Source organism: Esox lucius, chromosome 16 (genome assembly GCF_011004845.1).
Source record: "Esox lucius isolate fEsoLuc1 chromosome 16, fEsoLuc1.pri, whole genome shotgun sequence".
NCBI classification, from domain to species: Eukaryota; Metazoa; Chordata; class Actinopteri; order Esociformes; family Esocidae; genus Esox; species Esox lucius.
The window spans coordinates 19,507,171-19,529,333 of NC_047584.1; the positions used below are offsets into that span (position 1 = coordinate 19,507,171).

Here is a 22,163-nt window from a genome sequence, read left to right on the forward strand (position 1 = left end):
AAAAATATATTGAAAACTTTCGTCTGGTCTACTGTTCATTCATGCTTGTGTTTATGCTAGTAAAAGTAATACAGCTCCTTTAAGTACAATTTACTGGGAAATACATATTTAGTTACATGACAATCAAGTACAGAACACTTACAATTTAATAACAATCAAGTACATTTTCTAGGAATATATTAAAGTACACTTAAGGTTTAATGACAACCAATCACACTATAATTTTACAATTTTAGTTATTTACAAAAAGTATACTATTTTATCAGTCCATTGTAGTAGGATTTTAAATATACTAAAATAAAATGTACTTTTATGAAGAATACTAATGGACAACTTCAAGAGCAAATTAAGTAAACTATATTTGTACTTCTATTAAAAACAGAAATAAATATATATTTTAAATACACTTTAAATATGTTACGTATATACTTTAAGTATGTTATTTATGCTTACAATCTCTATTTAAACTTAATAAACCACTTGGGAGGAGTCACCAGTAATAGCAGACCAGTCTAAAGTTTCACTCTTGAAGTTCACTGTTAATTATTTATCAGTTAGATTAATGAATAGTGTTAGATAAATGCTTTTCAAGCATGTGTGTTTCTCTTCTCATACAGCCATATGGTTCAATTGTAGGTTTCTTATATATTCTAAATAAATAATTTAACCTTTGAAGTTTTTGATCAGATCTGTTTACATCATCTAAGCCTTTTTCAAAACAAATCACCATTTAAGCCTTTTCCTACAAAATGATTCCCCCCTGCCCGAACTCACACAGACACAGACTTAAAAGCCCACAATCTCATGCATGTATATTATATTACAGTACAGTACAGTAACAGTGTATACAATTTGTGGTATTCACAAAAGGTGGGCAAAAAATGGTAGATACTTAGTTAAGAAGAAAACTTACTTGCAAAATGTTTAGACTTTCCTCGCCCACTACATTTGCAATTCCAAAATGTCTCTCTGTACCAAAATTCACAGTGAATTATGTAACTAACAGCTGGACTCAAAGCCCCAAAATCTCATGTATATCATGCAATAATATTAAATGACAACATACAACAATGTATGTGAACAGTTTCAACAATGTACGTGTATAGTAAATATTTGAAGAATATTTCAACGTGTAATCATTGGTTTCGTTGGCCTTCATCATCAGTATTCAGCTGGAGAAGCTAACATAAGTTGTTTTCCCAGATGCTGCCCTGGTGACATCAGCTTAGTTTGGGTAGGCAGTGCACATCTGAGAGGGAAATGACAACAGAAGAAATACCCACATCAGGGAAAATAATGGTTTGAAACACAATGGTCTTTTTACTGCAACAGTGGGAATATCTGATATTCTTCACCATGGAAGCAGTCAGATCAAATAAAGACACTGGATTCACTCACCTATTCTTAACACAAATATGTTGTCCAGTGTAGCTGCCTTCCTCGGCCTAAAGCCAGCATCAGCTAAACAAAATGCCCATTCTGTGTTGTCCACATAGTCCTAAAGTCTTCTATGTTTCTTTTTTGTTTTTAGGTGTACTTGGTCACATGATCACCTGACATTTTTCATCTCTTCATGGAATGCTGCAATTTTGTGATTGCATTGAGCATGTCACATTGTATAATGCATGTGCTGATTTGCACCGTTCAATTGGTAACCTGTCTTTTTTAACCAAGAGGCTATCTCAAGATGGAACAGTGTTAGAGTTGTCAAGCACTCCATGAAACACATTAGCAATAATGCAATGTCACCAGTGCATCTAATTTAGGCTTTTGTAAATAATTATTATTTTGTAACGTGATTTTCAAAACAACCTTAACTTTCTTATTCTGAACATGTAATGGAAGTGGGACGGGTGTTACTTTGTGACTACCATACAAGCAAGTGCTCAACAATTTTACACCTCTGACATGTTAGCATGTTGCTAATCTGATTGAATCCTGTTCCATACAGTATGTTCTGTTTCTACTTTATGTTTAACTGGCACTGTCTGCCTATAACCTACCAAACTCAAGTGTAGTTTTAAAAAAATGCATTGAATGGTCTAGTTCCCCTGCTCAGACACTGCATGCATCAACCAACCACATCATCAACCATGTCATTGACTGGCAGATAGCTATAACATATGATGTAATTACTGGATAAAAAATATCTCTCCAGGCTCTGTAACATATAGTTGTCAGTAACGTCTCAGTAAAGGAACGCCCACTCTGTATTAAATAATAATAATAATAATAATACATGGGATTTATATAGCGCTTTTCAATGACCCAAAGACGCTTTACAAAAACAAGCAAAACAAAGAACACTGAGAAATAAAATATACAACAACAAAGGGGCTATGGGAAGGCTTGTTTAAACAGAAATGGCTTAAGGCGTAGTCGGAAGGTGTTAAGAGAGTCAGAGTCAAGGATGGATTGTGGCAGTGAGTTCCAGAGCCGGGGAGCAACCCTGGAAAATGCCCTATCACCAAAGCTCCGTAGCTTGGATCTGGGGATGATGAGGTGGCCTGCTGTACAAGAGCGGAGTGAGCGTGAAGGTTGATAGTGTTGAAGAAGGTCCGAGAGGTAGGGGGGAGCAAGTTTGTGGAGGGCTTTGTAAGTCAGGAGGAGTATTTTGTATTCAATGCGCTGTTTGACAGGGAGCCAGTGAAGCTCACAGAGGATGGGGGTGATGTGCTGCCAGGACTTTGAATGAGTAAGAAGCCTCGCAGCAGAGTTTTGAACCATTTGGAGCTTATGGAGGTATGAGGAGTTGATGCCGGACAAGAGGGAGTTACAATAGTCAAGACGGGAGGAGATGAATGCATGAATCAGAGTTTCAGCTGCAGGTGGGGGGAGGGAGGATTTGAGTTTTGCAATGTTACGAAGATGAAAGAAAGATGATTTGACAGTATGTTTAATGTGTTGCTCGAAACAGAGGGTGGAGTCAAGGATGACCCCAAGGTTGCGAGCACAGGGGGAAGGAGAAACTACAGTGTTGTCAATGGTGAGAGAGAATGTGCCAGTTTTACTAAGGGTGGATTTGGTGCTGACTGGCTGTAACCTACCACACTGTGTCTAGTCTGTGTGTGGCTACAACAGTTTGGCTGACACCTACCACAGAGTCAATCTCAGCAGGGTTTATAATCCGGGTCAGCTCTCCAAACACTTCGGGACTCATCGGCATTATATTATCCTGGAGTCTGGAGGGATGGCTGAAGGGAAACAAATGCACATTTGAGGTAGGAACAATATAAAGACGCATTAAAGTGTTTATGGCTGATTGTGGCCTCTAACAACGAATGAAAAATGAAATACTCATAACTCAAATCGTGACCAACAGTAAAGGGTTATTAAGCATTGACTGGATTTTTTCTTTTCTTTACACCTTTACTTGACCTTTCATTGATGCCTAATTTAGGCTGTGCATGTGTTCTATTGTATTTACAACCAATGAAAGTGTATAAAGAAACAGTGGACACTTACACTTCAGACACAGAGATGAGCTCTGTTTTAATGTAGCCAGCCTCAGAACCATTATCCAACTCCATTGGCTCAGAAGCTGGAAGGTGAAAGGTTATATAAGTCTAAAGGTCATAAACTGAAGTCCTCTACACAATTCATAACAAAATGTTATTTCATGAATTGAACTGCTACTTATCTAGGGCAATCTACAGTCATTAGTGATTTTGTACATCTATTTTAACAGCGGAAGGAGATGAAAGCAGCATGTCAACTGGAAGGATGGATAATTAAAGGGCTATGATGTTATGCAGTCAAGAGTGGAAATTCAGCTAGGAAACCAAACTCTTCAGGTACTTCGATGGTGGAACCTGCTTCCTTTGGAGGCTAGGATATCAGTATGAGCTATCTTCAAAAAACACCAGAAAACTTGCCTTTTCACAGAGTACTTAAAGTAGTTTCACTGCCACCACCTCTGTCTGTTGTCCTTTGTCAACTTATATGTTTATTTCTATGGCCTTTTTCCCAGCACTGACTTTTGCCAATAACCAATTAATTGAGCATTATCTACTTACAAACTCTATTTGTTTCACCTAGCTCTTTTAAAATGTATGCAGTTACTGTAAATCACTCTAGATGTGAGTATCTGCTAAATTACTAAAATGTCAAATGTCTTACAATAAGTGCCCTATGACCTTTAGTAATCACAGATAGTCAGGTCATTGTTTAACGTCATATCTGAGAACCCTTCACAGGGCAATGTACCTTCAGTGCCCTGTATAATTGGGATAGTGTCTCAAAACCAGGGGGGATGCCCTCTACAGGCCCTCTAATTATATTTTACTACATCATACAGGGAGCCATCACAACCAAGAATGCTAGCATTTAAGGCAAGCCACCTGTTGTATGCAGGGTGCAATGTTGCTGGCACAGTCAGCAACTACTCCTTCTCCAATGTAAATACATTACACCTGTAAGTTACCGTCTGTGCAGAGGGTATAGTAGAGTATTAGTTATCTTCTGTGGGGTGGCTGTAGTAGGGTGTTAGTTACCTTCTGTGGGGTGGCTGTAGTAGGGTGTTAGTTACCTTCTGTGGGGTGGCTGTAGTAGGGTATTAGTTACCTTCTGTGGGGTGGCTGTAGTAGGGTGTTAGTTACCTTCTGTGGGGTGGCTGTAGTAGGGTGTTAGTTACCTTCTGTGGGGTGGCTGTAGTAGGGTGTTAGTTACCTTCTGTGGGGTGGCTGTAGTATTGTTGGAAGGCTCTGTCTTTGGGGATGTTGGGGTAGAGGTACAGCAGAGGGTTTTCTGGGATGTTCTCAGCAGCCATCACCTTGTAGTTGCGGAGGATGTCAGGGAAGGTGACAGCAACTAGCTCTTTCTTAGTGTAGGGCTCAACCGAGTGGAAATGGATGTCTGTATGTTTACAGAAAAACTGTAAATAACATTCCAACATTCCGACTGTGATAAAATAATCTCATACAGAATGAGACAGATACAGAGTCTGTGTCTGTCATACAATATATTTTCGAATTGTTTTAGTCTAATTTTCCAGAATAGCTACAAACCACCAGACACACACTAACATACTGTTATTGGAGCGCTCCACCCAGGTAAAGGTAATGGCTCCCTCCCGGCTACTTTCGCTGAAACGCAGTAGGAAAGTGCCAGGCTCCTTGTCCTTCAGCAGGGCCTTTTCTTTGCCCTTACTGACGAAGCCCATGATTAACCTGTGTCCCAGAGAGATTTAGGGTATTATAACACAATTTAGTAGTTTTTTACAAATGTGATTGTAGATCTGGCCTTCCCAGAAACATACTGAAGTAATGTGTGTTGGTGAGGTGGTCAGGCACTATAGGGTTCTAGTGGGGCAATGATGACTGAAAACTCTTACCCATCATTCCAGAGAAACAGCAGGTGTTTCTTGATCAGCTCCAGGATTCCCTCGATCCACAGCCAGAAGGGAAGAGTCTTCTCATTCTGCTCAAATCAAGAAACACTCAATACCCACTTGATAAACACAAAGGGGCTGGTTAAAACACCAAACATACATTATGATGCTCACCTTGCAGAATTTGGTCCAGGGGATGAGCCCATCAGGGTTTCCCGCTGCTTCTTGACCTGTCACAGGAATGTCTTAGTATTATTAGTTCATGTGACTGGAATGACATTTGCTTACACTCTTATGAGCATTATGTGACAGGTGTCATAAGCTCTTTCTGAATGTTTTAGTGTGTTCAGTAAATCAAAGCAAACTGTGCAATGTTACATACACACCTAAATATCATATATGGGATTGCTGAGGTAAAAAAAGCTTGGTAAGAACTTGTCTTTTAGACTCACCCAAGAGCTTGTCTCCCAGCATCCTCAACTGCTCCTCGTTGAGACCTCGCTTGGTTACGGAGGAGAACTGCCAACTCAGCACCTCTGACAACTGGCCCCAGGTGACCGGAGGAGGGTTCAGGAAGAATAACAGATTCTGGGGAGAGAGAAGGATGGAGGGGGTTAGCTGATTATTCTGGGGAGACAGAGAAATAAAGAACGTTAGCTGGGTTGAAACAAAGACCTGGAGACCAGGAGTAAGAGAACCACAGTTAGATCTCTGAGGGGACAATCTGAATAACTACAGGAAGAGCTGTGCACCTGAATATTTGAAGTGAGGTTTTCAAATGAGGAGGTTTGGATAGAGTGGCTGTAGCCTACCTTGGGTTCACATGTTAGCATGTTATACCACATCACAGAGGCCCAGGCACAGGGCAGTTGGGAAATGTTGGAGATGACCACAATGGGTAGGGACATTGTCTAGGCACACATACGTCAGACATAAAAAGTAAAATCAGTTGGATTCCACAGTGTGTATGATAAATATGCAATGCCATAGTGTTTTTTGAACATTGTTCAGATTATTTATTGTTGTTCTCACTTCTAGTTTGACTTCGAGTCCAGGCTGAGAAAGCTGTGTCTCAAAGCTGATGGAGTGGAGCTCCTCAGTCACTATGAGGGGAGCCTAAGAGGACAGACTTATATCAATTTGACAACAGAACATGTATCGCTACGACATTACATGAGTGTCATAGATCACAAAGATCACAAAGATTACCTCATTTGACCGGTTCCCAGTAACTCTCTGTTCCTTTAGTTGCTGGGGAATAAATAGTTGCATTGAATTAGATCATCAAAGAACAATAAGAAAAGGAACACAACTTCTAACTTTGATATAAACTGTTTTGAACAGTGCATGATTTATTGTTACAGCTATTGTTTGGGAGATTCCAACCCTGACCCCAAGGCAAGAGTGCAAACATCCTCCAACTGTCAAAAAGCTCTTTCAGTGGCTAGGGTAAATATAATATGAAGAATATGTGATACTGTTACAATTAACACACAGCTGCCAGTTCATACCAGGTGTCTGAATTCTGCTGCTAAGCTTCCACTGGACTCTTCCATGTTCATAACCTTGGTGTTGGTTCCCAAGATGTTAAATTTACGGAACCTGGAAAATGATTGTAATTCAGAGGAAATGTAACCACTACTACTAGGTTAGATTAGGTTTAAGTAAAAAACTGATTGATACCAAAAAATTGCATACCATTTCCCTGTGTTTCTCTCAGAGACATCCCTAAAGAAAGACAAAACATTAGTCACTGAACCCTTCAACATTTCAATAGAGACTATATTAATGTAATGTAAGTCAAATAGGTAAGTTGTTAAAGCACAGTCCTCAATGTCAACTACAATGTAGCCAAAATCATTTTGTATGTTATGACTAATTTCCCATAGCCAAATATTTACATGTGTGTGTTTGCATATTGCTTCAGTATGTATTTATCATTCTTACTTACTTATCAAAAACTGATTTGACTTTGAGCTGGTAGTTGAACTCCTGGAGCTTCACCAGGAGCCTAGGGACAGTATTGCATAAAACAATTATAATTATACCAGCACTATTTACTATCATGAATACCAGCAGACGGATGAGTTTTAGGCATCAAGGATGACCAAAATATCCTCTTCTGGAAATATCCTCTTCTGCTCGCTACTAGCAATAGAAAATTGAACACTGTGTCTGTAATGTTAAACTTTAGTACCCCACCTGATTTTGACCGTGAACTGCACACCAGTCTTCAGCACCAGAGGTCGTTGGGGATGAGTGGGCATACAGGGCTGTCTCTCCACCACAAAAGAACTAAAAGAGAGACAGGGAAAGAAATACAAAAAACACTTGTTATCACTAGTGTGAATGCTGCATAATCATCACATCTCAGGCATGGTTAACTACCATGTGATTGAGTTGTGCCTAATCAACCCTGCTACATATGTTACCAACAGGAAATATGTTGTTACCCCCGGACCAATCATTGGAATTTTATTAATGTCACATTATTCTCTGAAAAGTTTAGTCAGAATGGTGGCACTAGTGTCTGGGATTTCTACTGGGTTAGTGACACGTGGAATTTCCCTGAGCATGTGTACATAGGTAGCAGTTGAATGGTGTATTGTGTGTATGCAGGTATTGTTCATGCTAGCTATCTGTTGCATTGCAAACTATAAGGAAGAAGTAATTTTCCATAATAGATCTTGTAAAACTCTGAGGAGGGATGCCATGCAAAATCAGAATTTGCCTCTGTGATTTTGAAGAAAGACAGCAAGAGAATAAACATCTCTATTCTCTAGCAGCAACTTGTTATGATAGTTGAACTTGTCTTGACATGTACGGTTATTGAGCTTTTAGTGTTGCCAAAGTTCAGTGAGCGAAGTTGGGTCAAGTTTTTATTGGAGTTGCAGATAAAACAGGCAGCTTTAAAAGCAGGCCTAAGACAGGCATTTTATTTACTGACTACTTAGGAGACGTCCTCCCAAATATTTATCACATAGTTAACAATAGTTTGGGCAGAAATATACTATGATCATTATCCTGCATCCTACAAGGCTTGTGTGCCCTTCATGCCCAAATATATATTTGTTGGTTGTTTTAGGTTTTGGATATTCTTGGTTGTATGAATAAGAGTATGAATAATAATTGTTCTCTTGGCCACTAAAGACGCTGTCAACAAATAGCCTTTAGCCTGCAACAGGTTTTGATATCTGTCCATTTCACAGTTGGCAGTGTGTATCAATCTGTTTAATGGGCATATTAAATGAAGTTGAAAATCAAAGGTATGTTTTGGTGTTCCTCAAGGCTCGGTTTTGGGCCAATTATTTTTTCTCACTATATCTGCTGCCTCTGTGTGATGTAATCCAGAATCACTAAATACATTTTCACTGTTATGATACAGTTATATATTTAGATGAAGCATGGAGAAGCCCCAAAATTTGCTACTTTGGAAGCATGCGTTTCAGATATTAGGACAGAGAACTGTTGCTTTGGCGTTACCCTCGACCCTGACCTCTCCTTTGATGAACATATTAAATATATCTCAAGAGTTGCTTATTTTCAATTTCGGAACATTGCAAAAATGTATGCAGAAAAACGAATCCATGCTTTTGTTACTTCTAGATTAGATTACTGCAATGCTCTCCTTTCCGGTTACCCTGATCAATCCATAAATAAACTTCAATTTTAACCCTTCTGAAGAACAGAAGGGTTAAAATTAAGTGACCACTGCAAATTGAATGCTTCTGTTCCTCACTCAAAACTTTATTTTCAACTTTTTTGGAAAGGAAAGAAAAAGGTCTCTTAATTTTTCCCGGAGCTGTATTTCACAATGCTTACAATGTTAATTATCTGAGTTCATACTATTCATCTCTTCTATGTGGCATGTGATGAAATTGTACCAAATGGCTATTTACAGTATGTAAAGTCAAAAACAACATTCAGAGTTCAGTAAGTCAACTTCACTCCTCCCGGTAGCTTGTTGTGTTAAAAAACATAATCACTTCCAAATTTTGCCTCTAAAGATAAAATTGGGAAACATGCCTAGCTTTCAAACTACAGAACTCATTGACCAGTTGTCTTCCCAGAAACATTTATTTGATGATTTGGGGTCTTGAGTTTTCCATGAGTTTTCCTTTAAGCTGTGATCTTTACAAGTACATTGGCACAGGTGACAGAGCAGGTCTTACTTGACAATGAGGTTCTTAAACAGGGTGAGAGCACGTTCCTCCAGAGTGCTTTTAAACTGAGTGATGGGGTCGTTTTCATATGTATACTTCTGTTCCAGCTCCTGAAGCTTTTTCAGCTGCTGGCGGACCTGCTGTAACCCCTCTGCCACCGCAGTGAACCTTCACACACATATACACAAGGTTAATGGTTAGGCTTGAGAGTATCTGAACATGGTCTGGGGTAGGGGTAGATTTTGGGTTAGATGCAGCAGCTGGTTAAGGACAGTACACAAGGCTAACCAGATTTGTAGCTGATCTAGGCAGGCGTTAGGTGGACCTCCGATACAGGCGATCTGCTGTCGGCGCTTCAACTCAGGCATCTCCACGAGCACTAGGGTGTCCTGGATCTCCCCAGCCCAGCTCAGGACTTCTGCGATTTGTTGTACCACTATCTACAGGTTGGGAGAAACACACTGTCGTTCTCCACATTTCAGTTACCTCACCAAGCAGATGCTCTTATCTAGACTGACTTACAGTTTAGTGCATTCGTTGTAAAACAGCTAGGTGGGACAACCACACAATCCCATAATATACAACACTTTACTTGCTCTTAACCTTTTTGGTTACGGTATTGGTCCTTGCACTCCTGGTCGGGAACCACTGCCTTACTCAGTACCACAAGCTAACCATAGTGTACACATATATGCACGGACACACACCTTTCTGGTAATGTTGAGTTTGATGAACATCGCCCTGATAACCATTTCTTCTTCACGGATCTCTTTCTGTAACTTTGGTGACTGCGTGATCCCATTCACCTCTTGTTCTACTGTCAAGAATAAAGACCTCATTTTCAGGCTATTGTGAACAGCACATATAAGCTTGGAACACCTTGTGTTAAAAGTTGGCCTTGTGGCAGAGAACAGAAGCAGAGAAGCTGTGCGGCCCCTACGGCAGCCAATCAGAGGGGTCCATGAGAATGTTTGTCTTATCGTTGAGAAAAATTTGCACAAGCACAATAAAATTATATTATGCATTTTGTTGTTGTTGATTTGCTAAAGTCTGTGTGAGGGACTTCACTAAGTAATGTTGTTTTCATAATTAAATTAAATAAAAAAACAATGCAGAGGGGCTGGGCTCCAAATGGAGGCAGGAACTGGTGGTGTGTACTTGCAAAACATTCCCAGTGATGTACAACCAAAAAAGAAATATACTGTAGTTAGCAAATTACATATTTGAGCTAGCATACTAATGGTCTTACCAAGAAGAAAAGCTAACCCCTTAAGATCTGGTAGACGTGTATTTCACTTGTCGAGGAATTTATCCCAATAACAAATGCAAACACTATCCCTATTGGCAAGATGATGGACAGACACAGTTTTACTAGGGCACTACACTAAAATGATAATTGGAAGGACACTCAGAACTACAATACCTCGGCTCTGTAGGGTCTTCTTCTTAAAGTCGTGCTCGTCTTGTAGGTCCTCCAGTGCCTTTATCTCCTGTTCTGCATTCTGATGAGAAAGAGAGTCACAATATATATTTATATGGACATTAATAGATAAATTCAACCAACTCAGGTGGTTCAACTGGATTTTTATGATATCTTTACATCACAGGATCTTGTATGATGATGAAACTACATATCACATGGTATTGTCCAAATTAACGGACCTGAATTTGGTTCCTCAGGTTTTTGACTTTGTTGTCCAGCTCCTTCTGTTTCTCAAATACTACCTTGTTTGGTGCCGAGTCCATTTTGTCCTGAGATAAACAATTTTAGACAATATGATTATTTAACTCTTCATTCACACTGACACTCAAATGCTACCTCTGCTGCAGCAAGGATTGAACATAAAATAATATTTCATAGACAATAGACATAGTTCCCAAAGTTACCTTTTGCAAAAGACAAGATCAACATCTCACCTCTTTTTTGATGATTGAGGCCAGGATCTTCTTCTCCTCTTTAAGACAGTTACAGATAGTCATGGCCATGTTTAAAGGGTATTCCTGGAACTGTTCCTTGAAAGACAGTCACGCATTTTTTTAAATTGAAAGCGATGTTTCAGAGATGCTCTGACCCAGTTGACAGGCCATAACAATTTGGCACTTGTCAGTCACTTGGGTTTTAATCCTGCCCATTTCTCCTGCATCCAGCACGTTGACTACAAGGACTGATTGTTTACCATCTAATCTACCCAGACCTTGACATGTCCTCTTGTGAGTGGTCATAATGTTTTGGCTCATCAGTGTAAGTGGCATTCATTTCTTAATCCGTATTTGGTTTTGTAATTATGGGCTATTGTGTTTAATCAACAAACAAGTCCATTACAATGTGGAGAAAGTGTAAGGGTGTAAATACTTCCCAGTGGCACTGAATAGCAATAGACCACAATGAGTGTTCACGCTAAACATACACTATAGTGCCAAAGGTATGTGGACACCTGACCATCATACCTATATGAGCTTGTTGGACATCCCATTCCAAAAACATGGAGCGTTAACATGGAGCATTAACATGGCAAACGTGCTTACCTGCAGGTTTCGTTTAATCCTGCGAATATTGTGTTGCAACAGTAAGTTGTTCTCCAAGGCGAAACGGCTGTACTGGTCATCCAACTGTGCCAGGAGTTCGTGGAAACGGACCGTTGCCAGTGAATCACTGGTGACCACCGTCTCCCTGCACAGGTCAACCAAAACAGGACTTAGAAATATTTTCATCTAAATATGGCAACCAGGTCAAGGAAATGCTGTTTTCTTCTGTAGTTTCTATTATTTTGGGAAAGGTATTGCTTTATTTGACAGGAAAATAGTGAAAGGTAAGTTGAGGAAAACGAAAGAGTTTTTGCTTTAAGAACAGTGGGCTGGATTCTATGCCACGCTACTGCAGTATATCGTATGCACCACAGGTAGTGGCTTAGGTGGCTGGACCAGCCTACTGCAGTGAATTTGTGAACTGAATAAACCATTTAACTTGCAGCGTTGCACTACCCACGACAAATATCTCAATCAAACATGCCTTTTTTATATCAGATGCTTTTACTTTCAGTTTTCATATTGCACTTACTTTCCCAGAAATTATCTTTCCAGTGCCCACATATTCATTTGAAAGCAAAACAACAGCGCATTGCAATACAAAGATTCCACCACAGCCTTCAAACCCATCTACAATGAACTTGAGTATTGGCGCCCTTCATGAAACTGAGCAAAAGTGTAAATGACAGAAACAATAAGTCATATTTTGGGCTCAAACATAAGGGCGAGCTGTATATAAAAGCATATGGCTCGCCTTAAGTTTGAGCACACAATGTGACACTGTTTCTTTGTGTTGTTCATTATTTGCATTCACTATAGCCCAATTTCATGAAGGGTGCCAATACTTGTTGGGTTGACTGTACACACGCTTAATGTGCAAACTATAGACACGTTGATAGGCTGGCCCTCACAGCTGATTACTCACCAATCATGGCCCTCAATCCAAGTGCTTAGGTACTGGCGGATCTCCATAGGGAAAGTATCATCATAGAGCTGGTCCACCTGCTCCAGATATCTAGAGTCCAGCTGTTGCAGCTGTGTCCACTGGGCCATCTACAGGAGCAAGAAATGTCAGTCACTGTTTGGAGGTAAGAAGATAACCAGTAATGAAAAATAATAAATTATGTGTAGTAGATATATTTAAGCCAGACACCTAATTAGCGCAATGTAATGGCTCTGGTTATGATGCTACATAATGAGTTAGGGCTAGCAACAGTAACTTTCTTACTAGGGGGAAAATTGGGTTGGGCTCAGCCAGACACGACTCTCATATCAAGACAAGATGGACGCTTTGAAAATCATACTGCGTGCATTTCTTAGAAATAAACAAGCTGTGTTAATGTCAGCACACATTCATTCATGGGAACTGGATCATAACCCTACCCCCACAGCCAGCGACATCTCCTTCACCAATGAGTTAAACAGGTTCTACGCACGCTTTGTCAGGGACAACAAAGAGCCAGCCATTAAAGCAGAACTCCTCCAAGACATCCACCCTCAGGCTATCCAACGCAGATGTTTTGTCTGCACTGACCAGGGTGAATGCACGCAAAAGTTGCTGGTCCCAATGGCGTCCCAGGGTGTGTGCTCAGATCATGTGCTTTACTGACATGCTTTACCGACATCTTAAGCATGTCACTGGCCCAGGCGGATGTCCCAACAATCTTCAAGACAGCAACCATTGCCAGTGCCGAAGCAGTCGACAGCGTCTAGTCTGAATGACCTCCGACCGATTGCACTCACTCCCACGATCATGAAGTGCTTCCAAAGACTAGTTCTGGCCCACCTTAAGTCCTGCCTCCCCCCAACACGGGATCCCTACTAGTTTGCCTGCCAATTGAACAATTCTACAGAGGACACCATTTCCGCGGCTCTACACTCTGTCTTGACCCACCTGGACAAAACCAACACTTATGTGAGAATGCTATTCATAGCTCAGCATTCAACATGGTCATCCCTTCTAAGCTGGTCAACAAACTCCATGACCAGGGGATCAGCCCCTCTTTCTGCAGCTAACCAACAGAAAGAGGGGAGCCTAGTCTGTCAGGTTAGACAACTTCACCTCCTCCACCCTGATCCTGAACACTGGTGTTCCACAAGGCTGTGTGCTGAGCCCCCTCCTGTACTCTTCACCCATGACTGTGTTCCTGTACACAGTTCCAACACCATCATCAAGGTGCTATCCCTGCATTTCAGTCACACATGCACCTTGTACATTCAATTTGCCTCTTTGCACATTTAGAATTGCCATTGTGCCTGTAGTTGGCCAGTAGGGGGCAGAGAGACGTGGTTGCGTTGCGTTGCGACTGAATTTCGATCCAAACAAACAACTGGGGATCAGCCCCTCTCTCTGCAGCTGGCCTTTGGACTTCTTAACCAACAGACCCCAGTCTTCAAATAATGAAGCGAAGTAAACAACGGTGGAATTGTCCAAGCATTACTAATGTCACCCAAGTGACAACAATTCGAAACAGCAAGGAGTGGGTCAGGGATTGACAAAACGAAAAGGACGAAACGGAAAGTATCTCTTTTAGTCAGCCGAGTTTTAGCCAGCCGAGTCTGCAGGGCTGCCGCTGGATGCTATTGCAGGTTTTAGCCAGTTTTAGCCAGCCGAGTCGGTGGGGCTGCAGCTGGATGCTATTGGATGTTTTAGCCAGTTTTAGCCAGCCAAATCTGTGGGGCTGCAGCTGGATGCTATTGCAGGTTTTAGCCAGTTTTAGCCAGCCGAGTCGGTGGGGCTGCAGCTGGATGCTATTGGATGTTTTAGCCAGTTTTAGCCAGCCAAATCTGTGGGGCTGCAGCTGGATGCTATTGCATGTTTTAGCCAGTTTTAGCCAGCCGAGTCTACAGGGCTGCAGCTGGATGCTACTGCATGAGGCCCCAGGGGCTGAAATCCGGGATGTCCAATGAAGCCACTGGGCTGAGCACTTGTACCTATGGTTAAAGGGGCACTGTGTAGAACCCTGTCTTTAACATTTGCAAGACTGAACCTAAGCAATAACAAGATCCTTACCGAATGAGACTGGAATGTTAGCTAGTCCCAGCTAGTTTAGTGTATGAAGGATAGGATTACATGTATCTAAAGTGAGTATCAGGAAACTACATGTTAATGCAAACTGATAGATGGCCAGTGACAAAAGTATAAATGGGCAATATCTCAGGCACTTTTAATCATTTTGTGAGCATTTTATTTTTAAATATGCAACTGCAGATGTGTTCTGGGAACATATGCATATAGTTATGCTAGTGATGCATTAAAAATCTTACACTGATGAACAAAAACATTATGACCACACACGGGTGAAGCGGGTGTCCAATCCATGGCGGCTCCACCTTATTACTTACAGGACTTGCTAGGAGGTAACTTGAAAGATCTGCTGTTAATGTTTTGGGGCCAGATACCACAGTACACCTTCAGAGGTCTAGTGGAGTCCATGCCTCAGAGGGTTGGTGCTGTTTTGGCAGCACGCAGAGGACCAACCGCATATTGAGCAGGTGGTCATAATGTTTTGGCTCATGAGTGTACATATGACTCCTTTAAATGAGTACATTTATCTGATGAAAATTGAAAGAACTAAACAAAAGATATTATGCAGCATTATTGAGAAAAAAACTATGTTGTTCTATTTGAATGTTTATAATGTTTTGCCTACAAGCATAACACCAAAAGTAAAAAAAAAGATTTTTGCTGCATTACCATGGTGGTGAAGATGGTATTTATTTGGCGAATAGTGTTAAAAAAAGGTGAATTTCCCATGCATGTCAACTACCTGTTTACCTGTGAACTTTTACACCTGACCCACCACTTGACCCATAACCCCAGTAAAATTGCTCTCTAGTGGTGAGAAGTGACACACTAAAATGAGCATAACTAGACAAAATTAACTATTTCAAAATTACTTGAATAGATTATTAGTACATTGGTTCATTGCATTGTTGACAAAATATTTATTCATATTTAATACAATTGCGGAAACTAAAGACAGATGTGTGCTGTGTACAAATGTGATCTAACAAGCATCATGGAAGCATTATGATGTTGAACCAGACTGAGAAATCTCAGTTTTTATTTTTCTAAAAAAGCATGACAATGAAACTTAAATTGTAATACAGTATACCAGAACCACTCTATTCGGAGAGTCAAAATTACCATCTGTAGATGTTCTACAGATAATCATACTGATATTTGAACTAACAAAAACAAAGTAGACGCTTGCTAAGGTTTAGGTTAGGGTTAGGTTTATAATAATAACTGTTAAGGTAAGGGTTTGGGAAAGAGTTAAGGTTAGTGATAGGATGAGGTATCTACAGATTGACTATCCAAATAAAGTGAAGTCCCAATCAATTGGCTCGGTAAAAGTCAGCAGCCAGTCCAATTTTGGGAAACAGTGAAATATGTCCTTATAAAGTCCTAACAGTATTTCCTGCACTGATTGAACAGGGATGGTTTTATCTCAGTGTCCTGTCACTCCTTTCAACCAATTACAACCACTATCACAAGCTGACTGATTGAAGCAGATTATATTCATTAAAACTGAAAAACCACTATGGTTGTGTTAGTTTATTAGACCCTACAAACCATATAGGACTAACTCCCTAAATCGGACTACAAACATCACCTCAGATAAGATTACTATACCAGCCTCTCCAAATATGTAGTTATGTCTCGCTTTCGTTGCCTAACCCCAGCCCCGTCACATGACTGACCAAAGCATTCCACATCACATTTCTCATCCCAACATAGGGAAAAGAGGGAGTGGGAATTTTTTTAATTTTTTTTTCTGTTTTCCACTCTCAAAATCACTTTTTTCAGTAAAAATGCTTAAAACACACTTCTGAGTGAATCTTTTTTTTGTTTTTGGATGTAGTTAACCTATAGTTGGCTGTTGTTAAATACGTTTCTGTAACACACGTGATGAAGGAGTTTGTGAAATTATTATCCACTAGACTGATGAAAATTGTGTTATACATTTTGTTATACATTAACAGAATAATGTCATTCAGAAAACTTTATAATAAGAAGGTTTTTTGCATCAGTGCTAACGGCTACATAAAGCAAAGAGATGAGGCAAGTTGCTACCTGTTCAGAAAGTTATGGCCTTACCAAGGTCACTACAATATGTAATAAATGCATTTTAACATTATAGTTAGATTAACGTTAGGTACCATAGTACTGGGGTTGAGGTTTCATTTTAAGGTTTGGGGTAAGGTTAGAAAACAAAAAAGGTTAGGTTAGGGTTAGGTTTCACAGCATTGGGGTTAAGGCTAGGGTTTGGGATAAGGTTAGGCATCACAGCACTGGGGTTTAGGTTAGGGTTAAGGTATGGGTTAGAAACATATATTATAGGGTTATAACATATTGATGTTGTAACACCACCACCTGCCATTACTGTTTGAAGCAGTGGGTAGAGCATGAAACTATGACATGGAAGGTCACCAGTTTGAAACACAGTGTGCCATTTTTTTCTGGATTCTTACTCTATTGTTACTTTAACTAACTTAATATATCTTACGAATTCGGCTGTAAAAGATTTACATAAAGTATTCTGTACAGTCCCCTGAGACCAGACTGGCCACTTGGATGAAAGAAAGGCAATACATTATAAAAATGTAATATAATGAGATGTACCTTTGAGAAACATCTTTAGTAAAGTTGTTAAGCAGCAGAAGCATGACAAGATGGATAGATCTGACATTACAAAGACGAGAGCAGCATCGCAGCTTCAAGTGCAGGGGGAAATACAGTTCTGATCCAGGTCGAACATCAACTAGCAGCGAAGTTTTGTAACTGTGTGTAGGTTTTGTTATAGCTTAATAACAAGTGCCTGTTCATCATGGTACATGAAACATTTTTGGGAAGTATTAAATATTTTTATTATCTGCCTATATCTGTTTTGTGGCAGAGAGGTAGGGGCCTCTGCGGCTAATGTTCACACCCACAGGAGAGAAAGCTAAGCTCCGCCACTGCAGTGCTGCTTGAAAGTATGTGAACCCTACAGGGATTATATATATTTTTTAATAAAATATTAAAATAAACACATAAAATTATATTTTAACCCCAATTTGTAATTAAAAACATTCCAAATAAAGGACACAAGCAGACAACTATGATATATATTTTTTGTTTATTTAACAGATGTGGTTTACTCTACAAAAACTCAGATTTCATGTGTGTGAAAATATTTGAACAACTTCATTCAATAGCTTGTAACAGCTCCATTGGCAGCAATAACTTGGAGGAAACCTGCCTGTTGGGCCCTGTCCAAGGCCTCCCCAGATAGGGCCACAGTGTCATTTGACCCCCCTGTCTCAGCCCCAAGGTTTTAAGCTGCTATATTATTGTGTCGGGGGCAGTAGGAATGCACAATGAACAAAATGTTCCTTGTTTCCTATTCTATTTAAACTAAGGAGGACATGAGGTCTTGGCCCACACCTCCCGAGTACAGTCTCTAAAGATTAATTGCTGCCCATGGCCAAAGTCCCCCTGGCTGTGTTGCAGTTCAAGACAATACCAAATGATTCCAGCTGCCACTCTGCTGACCCCCGGTTGTCCCTGTCCTTTTCCATCTGGTCATAATTCTGACCTGGATTAGGTTTTAGAGACTCTGGACACAGCCCGAATGCATTCATTATTTATTACAACTGGTACTCTTAAAATGTTCACCCGGCACAGCCAGAAGAGGACTGGTCACCCCTCCAAGCCTGGTTCCTCTCTAGGTTTCTTCCTAAATTTCGGCCTCTCTTAGGGAGCTTTTCCTAGCCACAATGCTTCCACAATGTTGTTGCTTGCTCCCTGGGGTTTCAGGCTGGGTGTTTTGTAAAAGCACTTTGTGACAGCTGCTGATGTTAAAAGGGCTTTATGAATAAATTTGATTGATTTGACTGAAATCTCTCCTATAGACAATAATCAGTCTTTGACATATTTTTTAGGAATCTTTGTCCAGTCCTCCTTATACCCAATTGAATGAGTTTTGATGGGTGTCTGAAATCTGAGGTGGCTTGGGCATCTGTTCCAGATGCCTCCTGAACACCTTCCGGGGAAGATGTTCCGGGCCCGTCCCACCGGGAGGAAACCCTGGGGAAGACCTAGGATACCCCGGCCAGCCTGCGATGGCCTGGGAACACCTCGGTGTCCCCCCGGAAGACCTGGAGGAAGTGTCTAGGGAGAGGGAAGTCTGGGCATCTCTGCTTAGACTGCTGCCCCCGCGACCCGGCCCCCGGATAAACGGAAGAAGATGGATGGATGGATGGATGGATGGGTGTCTGAAATGTACTGCACACTTCAGATCCTGCCAACGCACCTCAATTGGATTCAACACAAATGTTCGTTCCTGTGTCTTTCTTTGGTATGTTTGCTTGATTGTTTATGGTTGATGTCTTGTTGGAAGACCCATTTTCAACTTCTAATTGATTTCCTGATGTTCAAGAATCTCCCAATATACCTTAGAATTCATGATTGATGATGTGCAGTTGATCAGGTCCAGTGGAGGAAAAGCAGCCCCAGACATTGACATTTCCACCACCAAGCTAGGAGGTTCAGAATTTTTTTGGGTGGGAGGCAATGTTGGGTTTTTGCCAAACATAGCAGTTTTGATTATGATCAAAAGGGTAAATTTTGGTATTGTCTGTCCAAAGAATGGACTTCCAAAAACCTTCAGGTTTGTCCAAGTGGTATCTGGCCACGTTTAGATGAGCAGTTTGGTTCTTATTTTACAGTCGAGGCTTCTTTCTAGCAGTGTGTGTTATGGGTAGCTCCCCCTCCACCCTGAGTCGGGTGGTTCGGTCCCTGTTTGTTTGTATTTTTCCATCTGGAGTGCTGGAGGTGTGTTCAGTAGGTCAAGGGGCGTGGCAAAGTCTTCACTGCACAGCCAATCTTCGCAGCTGCAGCTCATCCACATGATTCACTCCAGCAATATTTAAACCCGGGCTGATCACCTCTTCGGCGCCAGTTCGTTATCTACTACCCCATGTGACCTGCTGCTTCCTCTCCTGCGCCTACTAGCTTCCAGCCTCACCACCCAGCCTTTGCCTCCACCTTCGAACACCATCAGTACACTCCTCTCCACCTGTTCACCTCGTATCCAGTAACCACTCGGACTCTTCGCCGTCAGCTCTCCTCCAGCTTCGGACCTGCCAGGAGTTTCCCAGCCCTGACCCTGCCTACAAAGTACTCTCTGAGTACCCTGTTTCTGCATTAAAACCTTTAGAACCTACCTTACGTGGTCAGTGTATCTTCTCTGCGTTCTGGGTCAGACAAATTCTAACAACAAGGGAGATCTGCCAAATTCCAGATATTATGTTTGGGTTGGCATTTACCTGATTAATTCTTATTTATGTGGCTCTTGCGGATATTTTGGAAGGGCATCCATTTCTAGGCCGTGTTGCAGTCAAGTTAAATGCTCTTGAATTGTAAATTATTTGCTTCACAGTGGAGCTTTAATCTTTGTGAGATTATCTAATTTCTTCTTTGCATGGGGTGTTTTCCCTTCACCTCTATGGATGACACCAAATTGACCTATGTCGGATAAAAAAAAAGATTACACTAAACTACAAAACACTACAAAATAAATATATAATTGCACAAGGGTTCACATATTTTTAAGCAACCTGTACATCTAGTCAATACATTCTGAATCTCTCACAGCTGGCATCCCAATTCTGACACTAGTGTAGAGAATGGGGAGAGTGGAGTGCGATAAAATCCAGGTATACAATTTTTTTTAAACCTGCTTCAGGAGACGTTAGAGAACGCCCTCCTGAGGAACACTGCCAGCACTCCAGAACATGAAGATCATCACGGACCTATTGTAGGCAACCAGAGCCATGCTATCTATCATCAAGCAAGCAGTTTTGCATTGTCATATACTGTGTTGGCAGCATCATGTTACGGGTGGCATATCACCTAGTGGTCAAGAGCGTATGGTCAGTAACGAAATGTTTGATGATTCAAAACCCTTAGCTGTAAACCTAAAATACACCAAAATCTGTCTTTGTCCCCTAGAGCAAGGCAACTCATATAAAGGTAATGTGTGTCCAACAGTTTGTTTCTGTATTTTTGCCAATCCCTCTGAAATGGAGAGGTGCCATGAGCAATTAGGATTAACTGCTTAAGGATTAAGGACAGAGCTACACATTTTTCACCTTGTCAGCTAAGGGATTTTATCTAACATCTTTTTGGTTACTGTTCAGATGCTATAACTGCCTGCTGTCCTTTAAGTAATTGTGTATAAGAGCTCCTATAACACTTCACTATAATAATGTCTCAAAACAAAGTATTGAGAAAACAGGGTTGTAAGACTCTTTTTTTCCTTTACAATCAACACGGAAAAATCGGCGAAGGATACTTATAGGTCTCTTTTCTTTGACATGTATTCATTACTTTTTTATTTGCATGCACAATTGTAAATGTATTGATTGCAGTATAGACTAACGTACTGGTGTACTGACGAACAGGTGAGTTTAATAGAGAAACGATGATGCACTTACCTTAATTGACGTTAAGAAGGATCTGCAAAGTCTAAATCAAGATAGATGGAAAAGGTCCCTCCACTACACCAGCCAAGTGCCTCAGATAACATAAAATACGGACATGCAGGTTCTGTTTCAGCAATTCTGCAGAGGCTTTCATTTCAACAGCTGTTCTAACAGCACGTCCCATATTCTATATAACCTATCATGGCAAAGCTTTGGCACACAGTTCACAGTGAAGAACCAATGAAAATCCAATGCGCTTTTTTTTTCGGTTGTACAACCTCCGAAACTTAACATAGAATAAATATGTTATTTGATTGTAAATAGAAACTTAACATAGGACTGAATAATTAAGCTTTAAATGAATATCGTAATGAAGTAGCCAGGGGCAAATCAGTGCCTGAATTATGAGAAAAGTCAATAATCATAGAAACGCGAAAGTTTTATTTTCAGGCCCTTAAACAGACTATTTAAATGATGTTGGAACGTTGTTATGATTGTGCATGATTTGTAATGTTTATTTGGAAACAACGCTTCAGGTTCTCTGTCCGCATCGGGAGGGAGCGACTAGGATGGAACGGCCGTGTAGAAACCACGTGGTTTCGGAGAAAGAGAAAGCATGCTCCACAGTGCGACAAAAACGAAACTGTTACAATTCCTAGTCATAATATTTC

At 40.7% G+C, this 22,163-nt stretch overlaps 1 protein-coding gene across 2 annotated transcripts; it reads right to left on the bottom strand.

Annotated features, from left to right (window-relative positions):
- Window positions 1–786: 786 nt before the first annotated feature.
- LOC105022492 (signal transducer and activator of transcription 1-alpha/beta) lies at window positions 787–21,649 on the bottom strand. Of its 2 annotated transcripts, none has more exons than XM_013137824.4 (24): window positions 21,505–21,649; window positions 12,944–13,071; window positions 12,019–12,163; window positions 11,410–11,505; window positions 11,155–11,244; window positions 10,916–10,994; window positions 10,200–10,306; window positions 9,781–9,932; window positions 9,502–9,660; window positions 7,532–7,624; window positions 7,281–7,340; window positions 7,028–7,057; window positions 6,841–6,931; window positions 6,539–6,580; window positions 6,362–6,445; window positions 6,142–6,240; window positions 5,782–5,917; window positions 5,504–5,559; window positions 5,333–5,418; window positions 5,029–5,168; window positions 4,669–4,854; window positions 3,466–3,541; window positions 3,098–3,194; window positions 787–1,249 (listed from the first exon to the last, which is right to left on the bottom strand). In XM_013137824.4, the coding sequence occupies exons 2-24, from the start codon at window positions 13,069–13,071 to the stop codon at window positions 1,226–1,228; spliced, it is 2,256 nt and encodes a 751-aa protein (XP_012993278.2). In that variant the 5' UTR covers window positions 21,505–21,649; the 3' UTR covers window positions 787–1,225. The 2 variants fall into 2 exon arrangements, with proteins under 2 accessions (XP_012993278.2, XP_012993277.2); XM_013137823.4 differs by having other exon boundaries at window positions 10,200–10,309.
- Window positions 21,650–22,163: the final 514 nt, after the last annotated feature.